Source organism: Lagenorhynchus albirostris, chromosome 12 (genome assembly GCF_949774975.1).
Source record: "Lagenorhynchus albirostris chromosome 12, mLagAlb1.1, whole genome shotgun sequence".
Taxonomy (NCBI): Eukaryota; Metazoa; Chordata; class Mammalia; order Artiodactyla; family Delphinidae; genus Lagenorhynchus; species Lagenorhynchus albirostris.
In genome coordinates this window covers 70,913,776-70,928,214 of record NC_083106.1, presented here as the reverse complement: position 1 = coordinate 70,928,214, position 14,439 = coordinate 70,913,776, and the positions used below count along the sequence as shown (strand labels likewise).

Sequence of the window (14,439 nt, the reverse complement as noted above, 5' to 3'; positions counted from 1 at the left end):
CAGGAGACCTGAAGCATCGATATGCTGTCCCTCCACGTTAGAAGCGTATGGAGGCCCGTAATTAATGGTGCCCTGGCCAAGGTCTAGTTCATACTGGATCCACTGGGACCACAGACCCAGGCGGTGGTGATTTCCACAGTCCCCAAATATAGAACCAGGATAGACATATACTTGGCGACTGCCACAACAAATCTTTGGCCTATGAGGTAAGATATGTAATTGCAGAGAAAGCCAAGAGGAAGAAGTTGCAACTGCCCCATCCCAACCCTGAGAAGATAGTAAATTATAAAACCAACATAATGTTGCTCGGGGAGTGGGGAATGGAAATTAGTTTTTCCTTAAGGGTCTAAATAGCATGCAGGGGTGGTCCCACGGCTGTTGGCCGGTCGACGTTGCAGCTCAACTTCTCTTTTACCCACTTCTTTTTCTGTCCCCTCCCCCTCCAAAGGGGTTGATTCCAAGCATACTCCTTAATATCTCCATCTCAGAACCCGATTCCTGGCTAAGCCAACTTGTAACAGGCATTTTCCACCTTGAACGTAAGTTATATTTCCTTTTTAAATGATCTTGGGCTTATCTTCAGGACTACTCCCCAATTTAATTTGGTAGTACTAGGTTTCATTACTAGAAAACTTTTCCCAAAGTAGTGTCCTGCCAGGAAGTGTCTTTGAAAAGTCTGTGGGATTTTTCTCTGGGAAGAGCCCAGAAGTATAATTCCTGATTTATAGGTGGTCTCTGCATTTTAAATTATTGTTGATTCTTGTCAAACCCCACTTCCTTATTATAGATCCTAGGTAACCTCTCAATTCAACATTTAAAAAAACAACAACAACAGCTTTTCTGATTCTAGACTGACACAGCTTATTCAAAATTAGCTTTTCATCTGGAAAGCTTTTCATTGATTATGGAAATATTCATTTTATTTAACAGCATTTAAGTATATAGGCCATACACGCTAAGCTCATAACTTGTTTTAACAGCTTCTTTGTAAGTATATTTAAGTTATCGATATAAAGATAGATTTTATTTACACAAACAGAAAATAAAAACAAATATGTTGAGAATTTCCTTTTCTTTCATATAGCCTTGCAGTATTCTCTGTACAATCTCTTGATTAATGTTGCTACCTATAAAGTTACACATAATTTCAAAAACTTACATAAATTTTACAGGGTAAGGAATTTAAACATGAAAAACTACTATCAATTAACTGTACCATGAAATCTTGAACTTAAACTGTAGAGTTTCTCAACTATTTCTATGAGTAAGTGTAGTTTATTATAAGTTTAAGTTAATAATAACAATAAATAAATCAGTAGTAGTCCATACTAATGGCAAAAAAGTAGTCCATACTAATTGGCAAATATACTCTGCACAAAATCTTGGGTAATAAGAGATTCAAAATATTCTAAATACTGTGCAAGCTGATGAAAGCATTTTCGGCTGTTGAATTCAACTTCTTAAAATTAAACCTTGTAATAAAAAAAAAACAAGAAGTATGTCTATAGTTACAATTGATTCTAGTGATGAGTTCATTTCTATGAAAAACCAAAGCAACATATATGTTTTTAAATAGTACATGGTTTCTGTGGCTATACAGACACAAATGGGATGACTGTCAGTGTGACAAAATTCTCTCAGAACTTATTACTAAATTATGGCAGAAGTCTCCACCTTGAAGGAAAAAAACTGGATAATTTTACAGTAGCCCTGGGTCCACAATTAAATGCTACCTAGACCAGGTGAAATATTGTACTGCATCTTAACCAAATACAGTCGATTTAATCAGAGATTCATGGATCTTGCTCCATTCTGGACCCTGTGGATTGTACTAACTCATGCTCACTTCTTCCTCTGCTTCTCCTACCACAAGAGTCAGATTCACCCACAAGATGACGGAAGACCAGATTTTACCAGCAGCCAGAAACAAAGTACAGACTGCCAATAACCATGAAAAGGCTTGCTCAGGTAATTTAGTCACTAGCCACTGCCTCATTCACCACAATCATGCCTCCCGAACAACAGAATCTGAAGATTCTTGTAAGAAAAAAGTATCTTCAGGGATAGAAACAGAGACAACTTTTGGCGGGGGAGACACATGAGATGATCATTTGGCCAGCAACAGTTATGAGGAGATATATATATTTCATTCAAATCACTTCTAGTTATTAAACATACTGCACCATACTTGGATATTTTTACAGTTTATTATGTTAGGTTATCTTTAAGTTTTTGAAATTTAACTTAAAAATAGATAAAATAAAGATTATACGTACTTGGAAGAAACTGCCTCCATGAATTCATCCAAGAAATCATCATATTCAGGACCTCTCACTCTTCTCTGCCGGAGTCCAATGTACAATGGATCTTTAAGTAACTCCTATTTATAAAAAAAGTTACCATAAGTATAGAAATAACTAAAAGCAAGTCATTTACTCTTTCTGAGTGAACCTCAGTTTTCTCATCTATACAAAAAGGATAGAAAGGGAAATAAAATCTAGCTATACTGATTCAGAATTAACCTACAGAGTTATTATTTAGTATTATATATAATACAGCTACAGTGCTTATAAATAAGAATATGAAATATAATTACTAAACATTTAAAAGATTCTTATGTTTTTACTGTGATTCTTATGTCTTATTCTAGAGGAGAGAAAAGGTATTAAAATCTCTCAGTTGTGTAAAATTCAAAAGGCAAAGCTCATCACATAGAAAAATAATACTGAGATTTGAAGTATCATATTAGCTTAGGAAATGGAAAGATAGCAATTCCTTTCTTAGATTTTTTCTAAAACTGATACACACACACACACACACACACACATATATATATACACATATATCAGGCAACACTACTCTGTTTAAGCTTTAGAATAGGTAATTTTTTAATAAAATCAGTTTTTAATTGAGGTATAATTTATATACAGTAATATGCACCCATTTATAACAAAAGCTCCCAGTAAACTAGGAATAGAAAGGAAATTCCTCAAACTAATAAAGGGCATCTGTGAAAAACCCACAACAAACAACATATTTAACAGTGAAAGACTGAATGCTATTCCCCTAAAACTGGAAACAAGACAAGGATATCTAGTCTCATCACTTCTATTCAACACTATGCATACTAGAGATCCTAGCCATTAAAATTAGGCAAGAAAAAGAAAAAAACAGGAATAAGGATTGGAAAGGAAGAAGTAAACTGTTTCTATTTGTACACACATGACCATGTACATGGGAAATGCTAAGGAATCTATCAAAAACTTCACTAGAAATAATACATGAATTTAACATGATTGTAGGATATAAGGTCAATTTACACAAAGCAAATGTATATCTATATACTAGCAATGAATAGTTGAAAATGAAATAAAATACACAACTCCAATCCAGAACATAAAATTCATAGGGACAAATTTAACGAAACATGTGGAAGGCCTATATACTGGAAACCACAAAATACTGCTGAAAGAAATTACAAAGACAAACTTTTTACAGCCTGGGAAAAATGGCAATCTGTTTGACATAACAGTGAAACAATTTGACAACACTGCCACCTTCAGTAACCTGGAATAGAGAAGAATGTACCTAACGCACTTGTGAATCTGACTAAAAAGATTTCCAGGCAGAATGCTGAATGCATAAACTGGCTGTGTGCTAAGGTTAAAACGGACATGAACTAAAGAAGGAAATGTTCAGCTTGTGAGCAACATTTAAACAGAATATAGAGGACACAAGACTTGCCTGCAAAAGATTTCCAAAGTAAAATAAGGCCTGTGGTCAAAGAACAAATTAAGTGTGTGGTTGTAATAACTCTTTTGAAAGCTTCTGAATGATTTAAAGTGGAGCCTAGGAGACCATTTTGCCTAGTTCAGTGGAACTGGTACCACAGCACTCTGATATGTCAACCAATAATAGGGAGAAGGCCTATTTTGAAAAGAATTGTGAGTAGGGCCTTTATCTAATGTAGTAGACTATAATCTGATATACAGAAAGCCGAAAAGAAATTTTTAAAGGTACTGTACTACTTGGATTAATCGACACAGAGACACTTTAAAATGAAAATACTTCACTGGATCCTCCACTTTCCACAGGCAGGAAGCAGACTGAGAGAGCCATTCTGATGCAATGGGGCCATTTCTTATGGAACAGGAAGACTATCTCAGAGGACAGAGCCAAGAACTCAGACAGAAGAGCCAAAAGCCTAGGAGAACAATGAACTACAGAACCACTCTGAAGAAGAAGAACTGGGACTCTTCAAAGAACATTCCCTGCTCCTCAAGTAGGTGGCCTGGCAACATACGTCCACTGGGAATTCAGAATTGCTATGAACCACTTAGAGCTATGTGACTCCTATTCCTGCCATTCTGAAAGGGAGTGTTGACTGCAGTCATTCTGTCCCTGCCTCACCACTGTATGCTTGGTACGTGGGAACATACAGGAGGAACCACATCAAGGAGCAAAACACGAGGGTCTTCATTTGCATCTAGACCTGATTTAGATGACAGGATCCTGAACTGTGGGCCTGCTGTTTTTCCTGGGATGACATTTTTGGAAACCTAGGATGGAGATGAGCATATTTTACATGTGGAATGTGAACAATGTGTGAAGGGTGAGAATCTCTACAGAGAAAGGCTAAGCTGTCCCAAGAAGTCCAGCCTCCCCAGCCATCCCAGGGAATCAAGAACATTAATAAAACAGCAATTATTCTAAGTCACTAGGTTTGGAGGTGGTTTATAGATAAATGATATGGTTTTGCAGGTGTGGTTATGTTGTTAAGAAGGTTGAACCATCTGAGTCACCTAAGTTGGAATTTGCTTACAGACAACAGAAACTATAGCCCAGTTCACACGTCTTGCCCTAGTGTAATTACTAATAGTATCCTCTTTCATTGTGAAAGTGCCTTGGTTTGGCCAATACATTATGTGGTCGTCCCACTTATAATGTACTGCACAACAATGGGTTAAGGCTTTCTGGCTAGCTGGAAGTTAGCATATCAAATCATATAAATGTATTTCACAGGAAATGTAAAATCTGAAACAGTACTGTTGTAAAGCCCAGCTGTTCCTTGAGGCCTAAAAGCTTTAAACAATCTACTGGCAGGCTTCTGAACAGTTGATGTTGAAGCGCCAATGAGCTACTAATGGCTGCCAGAATTAAAATACTTTCTCCATGTCTGGGACATAGTTGGACTTCTAAAACGTGAATTAGAAAAAGAACACAATTGAGAAAAGATGTTACATGTTTCCCTTCTCTTTTCTCTCATTCTTTCCCATGATAGTAATTAAAGTATATCATTAAGAAGTCTGCTACAGTGAAGAGTCAGTTATGAAGATTTATGAACAAGATAAAGCTTTTGAATTAAATCAGGAAGTTATAAAATTCTTCCAGTCATAATGTCTCTGTCAAAAGTTACTCTTTTTTAAAAATTTCATGATAATTAAAGCTTTAATAATGAGTGCATTCTTGGAGATCTGGCTGACAAAAAAATAACATCTACAAAAAGCAATTTAACAAGATTACCCAGTTGTGATAATGGCACCATAGACCAAGTAGCCTGACACAGAAGTGACATTAATTCATTGGATTGAAAACTTCTCACAGCCAAGAGTAAAAACTTAATAGATCTTTGTTGGAAAATAAATGAAAGACTTGGTATTAAGCAAACACCTTAAAAAGATTAGACCTTCTTTAACAAGAGGTGTCACATGCAATGCATTTGTTGTCACTGAAGACTTACAAAGACTTAGAAGCATGTGAGAAGGAAAAAACTTAGGCTTTGAAAGAGAGTAAAGGACAAAAGCATATGGAAACGTAAGAGAGTTTCAAAAAGGAGATAAGGAGGGTATATATTGATAAAATTAATTATCATACTTCTTAGCACTGTCTCAACTCTGGAACCTTGGGAATTTTTATTTGAAGTTAATAGTAATCACTATCAACTTTTACCTTGTTCATATCTCTCATTTCTACCATTCCAGTCTAAAGTTTCTGAGAAATAAAAAATATTTTCTCAATATTCTAAAGTTTTTAAAGATCAGTACAACAAGCAGTACTTCCTATCAGAAAATTTAAGAGCACTGAAATGTAAAATCAAAAACAAAGAAAACCAATAAGCTCTACCCAAGGTGCTAGTGGTAGTACCCCACCACCAGCACCCTGATGCATATTCTTCCATGTCCTTTTCTTTACATCTATGCATGTATAATATTATCTGTCCAAATTGGGGACAATAACATAGACTGTTTTATAACCCCTTTTCACATCGGAATATATAGTGGAAAATTTTCACATCACTCACTAAATGAACATTTTTTTTTTTTTACATCTTTATTGGAGTACAATTGCCCTACAATGGTGTGTTAGTTTCTGCTCCACAAGTAAGTGAATCGGCCACACACATACACATGTTCCCATATCTCCTCCCCCCTGCGTCTCCCTCCCTCCCACCCTCTCCATCCCACCCCTCCAGGTGGTCACAAAGCACCGAGCTGGTCTCCCCGTGCCATGAGGCTGCTTCCCACTATCTATCTATTTTACGTTTGGTAGTGTGTATATGTCCATGCCACTCTCTCACTTTGTCCCAGCTTACCGTTCCCCCTCCCCGTATCCTCAAGTCCATTCTCTAGTAGGCCTGTGTCTTTATTCCCGTCTTGCCCCTAAGTTCTTCATGACATTTTTTTTTCTTGAATTCTATATATATGTTAGCATACGGTATTGGTCTTTCTCTTTCTGACTTACTTCACTCTGTATGACAGACTCTGGGTCCATCCACCTCATTACAAATAGCTCAATTTCATTTCTTTTTATGGCTGAGTAATATTCCATTGTGTATATATGTGCCACATCTTCTTTACCCATTCATCCGATGATGGACACTTAGGTTGTTTCCATCTCTGGGCTATTGTAAATAGAGCTGCAATGAACATTTTGGTACATGACTCTTTTTGAATTATGGTTTTCTCAGGGTATATGCCCAGTAGTGGGATTGCTGGGTCATATGGTAGTTCTACTTGTAGTTTTTTAAGGAACCTCCGTACTGTTCTCCATAGTGGCTGTACCAATTCACATTCCCACCAGCAGTGCAAGAGTGTTCCCTTTTCTCCACACCCTCTCCAGCATTTATTGTTTCTAGATTTTTTGATGATGGCCATTCTGACTGGTGTGAGATGATATCTCATTGTAGTTTTGATTTGCATTTCTTTAATGATTAATGATGTTGAGCATTCTTTCATGTGTTTGTTGGCAGTCTGTAGATGAACATTTTTAAAATTTGTGATCTGTATTGGAACTCTGCCCTTCTAGAGAGGATGAACAAATTAACAATCCCCCACCCCCCAGTGACATATAATAAATATGTTTATTTTGTTGCAATCAAAGGAACAGTATTATCTTTCCACACATATATGTGTATCTGAAGTATACATGTAAAATATATAATAAATAAAATATACAGTAAAGTTAAAAATATATAAATATATTTAAAAATAATGTTATCAAGTAGTATTCATTTATATTTCTTTTCTAATATCATTAAACATTTTTCATAAGTTTACTGACCATTTTCATTTCTTCATTTTTAAATTATCTGTGACCACTTAGGCAATTTGTATATTTCACATTTAACATTTTCTCATTGAATTGAAACTGTTCTTTGAATACTAAGAACATTTTAAATCTTTATCTGCCACAAATGTTATGAATATTTCCCATTTCAGCATTTATTTTTTAATTATATTTATAATATACAGATAATCATACTCTATGCTGCTATTTACTCATTATTTGCAAATGAAAAACCAAATTCTGTAAAGAAATAACATAAACTTTTTGCTGTTTTGCTGGTTCGTGTCATCAATATGATTAAGCAATCTAACTGCCAATGCTCAGGCAAGAGCCTCAAGCAATACTTAAAATGTCAGCTTGCATATGAGCTGGCATGAATGTTAGCAAGCAGCGGAAATAAAAATGATTAAAATTTGACTGTGGTTCAGTAAGTCTGGAGTGGAGCCCAGCATTCTGCATTTTTAACACATGCCCCCAGTAACTCTGAACGGGGTTCGTTCATGGAACGTATATTGAGAACCACTCGTTTCAACCTTAAATTATTAAGTTAAAATAAAATTATTCTACTTCCCCGAAAATTCCTGTCTCAGGTAAATTTTTTTCTATTTTCATTTATATAATGGGTATTTCTGAAATATATCACAAACTTCAAGGAGTTCCTGAGACTTAACAGTGCATATAAAACCAAACTGTAGACCCCATTCTCTTTCCCAAGGCATTGGTGTTGTGCCTCAGAAAACAGATGAATAAATCCTTGATATAATCCTAATTTAGAGAGAGTGAGGTAAGAGGAGACAATGAAAAAGTAAGTGTGTGACAATACACACCAAGCTGGAAACTGAGGGATTACCTTCTCTCCTCTGGCTTTACTATACAATATAACGATTAGTACTCATTCAAATGCAGGATCACTTGACTGAGATGGCAAGCAATCCCCATAATAAGAAAGGACAAAGATAAAAAGTGAGGGGGGGAGCTTCCCTGGTGGCGCAGTGGTTGAGAGTCCGCCTGCCGATGCAGGGGACACGGGTTCGTGCCCCGGTCCGGGAAGATCCCACGTGCTGCGGAGCGGCTGGGCCCGTGAGCCATGGTCGCTGAGCCTGCGCGTCCGGAGTCTGTGCTCCGCAACGAGACAGGCCACAACAGTGAGAGGCCCGCGTACAGCAAAAAAAAAAAAAAAAATGTGAGGGGGGTTGAGGGAGAAATGCTGACAACCTAGCTGGGACCATGTGGCAGGCAGAATAATGACATGCCCCTCCCCACAAACCTATAAATACATTACCTTTTGTGGCATAAGAAACTTTGCAGATGTGATTAAAGGTCAGTCCTTAAAAGCGAAAAACCTTTCCTGGCTGTAGTCAGAGAAAGAAATGGGATGACAGAAACAGGGTCAGAGAGACACTACATTGCTGGCTTTGAAAATAGATGAAGGGGACCATGAACCAAGGACTGGAGGCATTTCTCTAGAAGCTGGAAAAGACAAGGGTGTGGAACTCAGCCCTGCTGACATCTTGTATGATTTTAGCCTGTTGGGACTTGTGTCAGGCTTGTGATCTATAGAACTATAAGGTAATACATTTGTGCTATTTTAAGCCGCTCAGTTAGTAGTAATTTGTCATGGTAGCAATAGAAACCTAGTACCAGTCACATTCTAGCGCCAACAATGACTTCTATACAAGTGCTGAAAGATACATGGCAGGTTCATATGACAGAAAAATCTATAAGGTTTTTCTTTTGTTCAGTTTCTCCCCAACACAGCTGCTTCATGCCAAACATGAAGAGCATTTTCTAGAACAAAAGGGGAACCTCCTCAACAGGAAGTGGCTTCAACTTCGTGACTTTAAGTTCCAATAAGGATTCCAGATCTAGATACACTGTACACACGAACTGAAGGCCAGACTAAACATAAAGCTAGAATCAGAAAAGCTGAGACCCAGAGCAGCAGTTTAATAAACAGAGACTGACTATGTAGAGACAATATTCTCCCACTCACACTGCCCATGCCCTCTTGAAGACTGACCATGTGTTACGGGCTCAACTGTGCACCTCCAAAATTCATATGTTCAAGTCCTAATCCCAGTATTTCAGAATATGACTGTATTTGCAGACAGCGTCTTTAAAAAGGTAATTAAATTAAATGGGGTCACTAGGGTGGGCCCTAATCCAACATAACTGGTGCTCTTCTAAGAAAAGATTAGGACACAGATGCAGAGAGACAAAATACCACTGAAGGACGACAAGCCAAGGAGAGAGAGCGTAGAAGAAAGTGACTCTGCTGACACCTTGATGATGGACTTCCAGCCTTCAGAACTGTGAAAAAATAAATTTCTATTGGCTAAGCCACCCAGTTGATGGTACTGTTACAGCAGCCCAAGCAAACACACACCGTGTGATACATGTAGCAGTTTTTAAGACTGGAGGGGGCAAAAGGAACATTTACTCACATCTTTAGTAAAATACCAAGCTTCGATATTGGTCACTTACTTAAGAAAAGATAAATGATAAACATAACTTCTATGAAAAGATTTGGCAACAACAGAAAAAAAGAAAGAAAGTATGGAATGCTCTTAAGAGACAAAGAGAATTTATTTCAGGTAAAAGATAACTTTTATATAGCAACTGCTTCACAAGTAAATTAAAGAAAACGTGGACTATGAAATAATAGATGAAAGGTAAGATAAAAACACAAACATCCTACCTAAATAAATGTTTTGCATTATTAACTTAAAGAATAAGAGTATTTTTTGGGCAAGTACTTCTGCGGCTCAGTTCCAGTGTCTCTGTTCTTTAAATTTCTTTTAGTTGTAAGCTGCAGAGATTGAAGAAGGTAGGCAAGTGTGATTTAACAGCAAGTGAGGACTGTCCTATCAATCAGCTGCTAATTCCTTTTCTACTTTCATTACTACTCAATATAGGTATTTATGATAAAGAGGAAAACATTTGTAATTTATAAAAAAGGGATCTAGCCTTCATGAAACTCTGCTAAGTTATTCTGGCTAAGAAACTAACTGTTGTTAGCAATTGCTTTTGTATTTTTATTATGAAGTGTTAAAACTGGACAGAGATTCACAAAAGGGATGAGATTAAAAATTACGACTATAGGACATTTTGACTACAAGGGGTTTTTCACATGTGAAAGTGGAATACAGAGTGGCAACATAGAAACTACATGACATGTCACACAAACCCGTCATTCTGCCATATTTCAGTGAATTAAGTTTTCTTTTTGTCTTCTCAGTACAGTAGCAGTGCAAGCATAAAGAGAATAAAGTGTCGAGAGGTGGCCAAGATAGGGGAGTAGGAAGACCCTAAACTTACCTCCTCCCACAGACACAACAAATTAACAACTCCTTATAGAACAAGTATCTAAGAGAAAGGCCTGAAGACTAACCAAAAAGATTTTCCACAAGTAAAGACATAAAGAAGAAATCACAATGAGATGGGTGGGAGGCAGAGATGACAGAGTCAGGACCCACACTCTGAGGTCAGCCACCCACAAACAGGAGGGATATCACAACCAGAGGTTCTCCCCAAGGAGCGAGGGGTCTCAGCCCACGTCAGACTCCCCAGCCCAGGAGTCCTGCACTGGGAAGATGAGCCCCCAGAATATATGGCTTTGAAAACCAGTGGGGCTTCTCTTTGGGAGAGCTGGAGGACTGTAGGAAACAGAGACTTGGCTCCTAAAAAGTATAAGCAAAATCTCACACGCACAGAGGCAGGGGCCTGGGTCCAACACGCTTGCTGATCTTAGAGAGGCACCTAAAGACGCAGGAAGCAGCTGGAACTGCCCTTGGAGAAAGAAGCAGTGGCAACAGCCATTCTGAGGACCTCATTCTACTATGATAATACTGGCCCTAGCAAAGCACCATTCTGAAATCTTCCCTCTAGCCTATTAGCACCAGGGTCCAGGCCCCATACTCCAGCAGGCCAGCATCGGTCCCAGGCTCCCCAGCTGCACAAAGAGCCATGCAGGGACCCAGCCTCACCCAGCAGACTGGCAACAGACCCACGCCACCCTAGGTCACACAGCCAAACACACAGGAAGCCTACCCTCCCATCCAGGTGGCCCACAGCCACCTCAGGAGGCATGGCCTCACAGTCAACCAAGACGGAAACCAGCCCCGCCTACCAGCATGCCCAGAGTAGTTGGCCCTGCCAAAACAGAAGGATGCACACCGCCCACACAGGGCGTACCCCTAGAACATTTGGCTCTGAGAGAAGAGTGCCACTGGGCCCCACAGGACATCTACATAAGGCCACTTCTCCAACACTGGGAAACGTAACCAGTCTACCTACCACACAGAAAAAAACACAAGAATTAGGCAAAACAAGGAAACAGAAGAATTTGTTCCAAATGAAGGAATAAGCCATAACCTCAAAAAAAAGAACTAAATAAAATGGAGATGAGCAATACATCCAATAAACAGTTCAAGGTGATGATCATAAAGATGCTCACCAAATTTGGCAGAAAGATGGATGGATACAGTGAGAATTTCAACAGAGTTCAAAAATATAAAGAAGAACCAAACAGGGTTGAAGAATATAATAACTGAAATAAAAATACACTAAAGGGGGCTTCCCTGGTGGTGCAGTGGTTGAGAGTCCACCTGCTGATGCAGGGGACACGGGTTCGTGCCCCGGTCCGGGAAGATCCCGCATGCCGCGGAGTGGCTGGGCCCGTGAGCCATGGCTGCTGAGCCTGCGCATCCAGAGCCTGCGCTCCGCAACGGGAGAGGCCACAACAGTGAGAGGCCCGCATACCACACAAAAAAAATACACTAAAGGAATCAATGGCAGATTACATGATAAAGAGCAAGGAATGGATTGGTGAACTGGAAGAGAGAGTAGTGGAAATTAACCAAGATGAACAGAAAAAAGAAAAAACAACTGTAAAAAATAAGGACAGGTTAAGAGATCTCTGCAACAACATGAAGCATACTAACATTCACATTATAGAGGTCCCAAAAGAAGAGAGAGAAAGGGGCAGAGAATTTATTTGGAGAAATAATAGCTGAAAACTATCCTAACCTTGGGAAGAAAACAGACATCCAGATCCAAGAAGCACAGAGAGTCCCAAAGGAGATGAACCCAAAGAGGTCCACACCAAGACACATTATAATTAAAATGGCAAAAATTAAAGATGAAGAGAGAATCCTAAAAGCAGCTAGAGAAAAGCAACTTGTTACGTACAAGGGAACTCCCATAAGACTATCAGCTGACTTTTCAGTAGAAACTTTATAGGTCAGAGGGAGTGGCACAATACGTTCAAAGTGTTGAAAGGAAAAACCCTACAACCAAGAATACTCCACCCAGCAAGGTTACCATCCAGATTTGAAGGAGTGATGAAAAGCTTTACAGACAAGCACAAGATAAAAGAGTTCAGCACCACTAAACCGGCTATACAAAAAATGTTAAAGGGACTTCTCTAAGTGAAAAAGAAAAAGCTACAACTAGAAATATGGAAATTACAAAAAGCAAAATCTCACTGGTAAAGGCAAACATACAGTAAAGGTAATGGACCAACTACTTATACAGCTAGTAGAAAGGTTAAAAGAAAAAAGTAGTAAAATCATCTATATCTAACATAAGTAGTTAAGGAATACACAAAATAAAAAGATGTAAAATATGACATTAGACATAAATGGTGGGGGAAGGGATGAGTAAAAATGTAGGGCTGTTAGAATGCATTCAAACTTACGAGATCATCAACTTAAAACAGACACCTATATGTAAGGTTGCTATATATTAACCTCATATAACCACAAACAAAAAAACTATAATAGACACACGAAAAATAAGGAGAAAGGAATCCAAACTTAACATTAAAGATACTCATCAAATCACAAGAGAAAAAAAGAGGAACAGAGAAAAACTATAAAAACAACCAAAAAGCATTGGCTTTTTTTTTTTTTTTTTTTTTGCGGCACACGAGCCTCTAACTGCTGTGGCCTCTCCCATTGCGGAGCACAGGCTCCGGACGTGCAGGCCCAGCGGCCATGGCTCATGGGCCCAGCCGCTCTGTGGCATGTGGGATCCTCCCGGACTGGGGCACGAACCCACGTCCCCTGCATTGGCAGGCGGACTCTCAACCACTGCGCCACCAGGGAAGCGCTAAGCATTGGCATTTTAAAATGCCAATAAGTATATACCTATCAACAATTACTGTTGAGGTAAATTAATTAAATGCTCCAATCAAAGACATAAAGTGGCTGAATAGATTTAAAAAAAAAAAAGAACCATATATATGCTGCATAAAACAGATTCACTACAGACAGAAAAACAGACAGACTGTAAGGGATGGGATGAAAAAAAGAATTCTATGAAAAAGCTTGGATAGCAACAATTATATAAGACGAAATAGACTTAAAGACTATAACAAGACATAAAGCACACTACATAATGATAAAGGGATCAATCAAAGATGAATATATAACAATTAAAAATATATATGACCCAACATAGGGGCACTTAAATACATAAAACAAGTATTAACAACATAAAGAGAGAAAGTGACAGTAATACAATAATGGTAGACACTTTAACACCCCACTTACATTAATGAACATATCATCACAGAAAAACAAGAAGGAAACACTGGCCTGAAATGACACATTAGACCAGATGGACTTAATAGATTTATAAAACATTCCATCCAAAAACAGCATAATACACATTCTTTTCAAGTGCACATGGAACATTCTCAGGACAGATCACATTAGACCACAAAACGAGGCTCAGTAAATTTTAAAAAGCTGAAATCATATCAAGCATATTTTCTAACCACAATGCTCTAAGACCAGGAATCAACTACAAGGAAAAAAAGAGCAAAAACCACAAACGCGTGGAGGCTAAACAATATGCTACTAAACAACC

At 38.2% G+C, this 14,439-nt stretch overlaps 1 protein-coding gene across 1 annotated transcript in view; it reads right to left on the bottom strand.

The window, feature by feature from the left end:
* The window catches only part of ME1 (malic enzyme 1), a 193,010-nt gene that overhangs the window by 97,317 nt on the left and 81,254 nt on the right, over positions 1–14,439 (bottom strand). Inside the window, exon 6 of the mRNA XM_060167405.1 lies at positions 2,277–2,380. Coding sequence (XP_060023388.1) covers positions 2,277–2,380 — 104 coding nt within the window. The remainder of the gene's footprint in view (positions 1–2,276; positions 2,381–14,439) is intronic.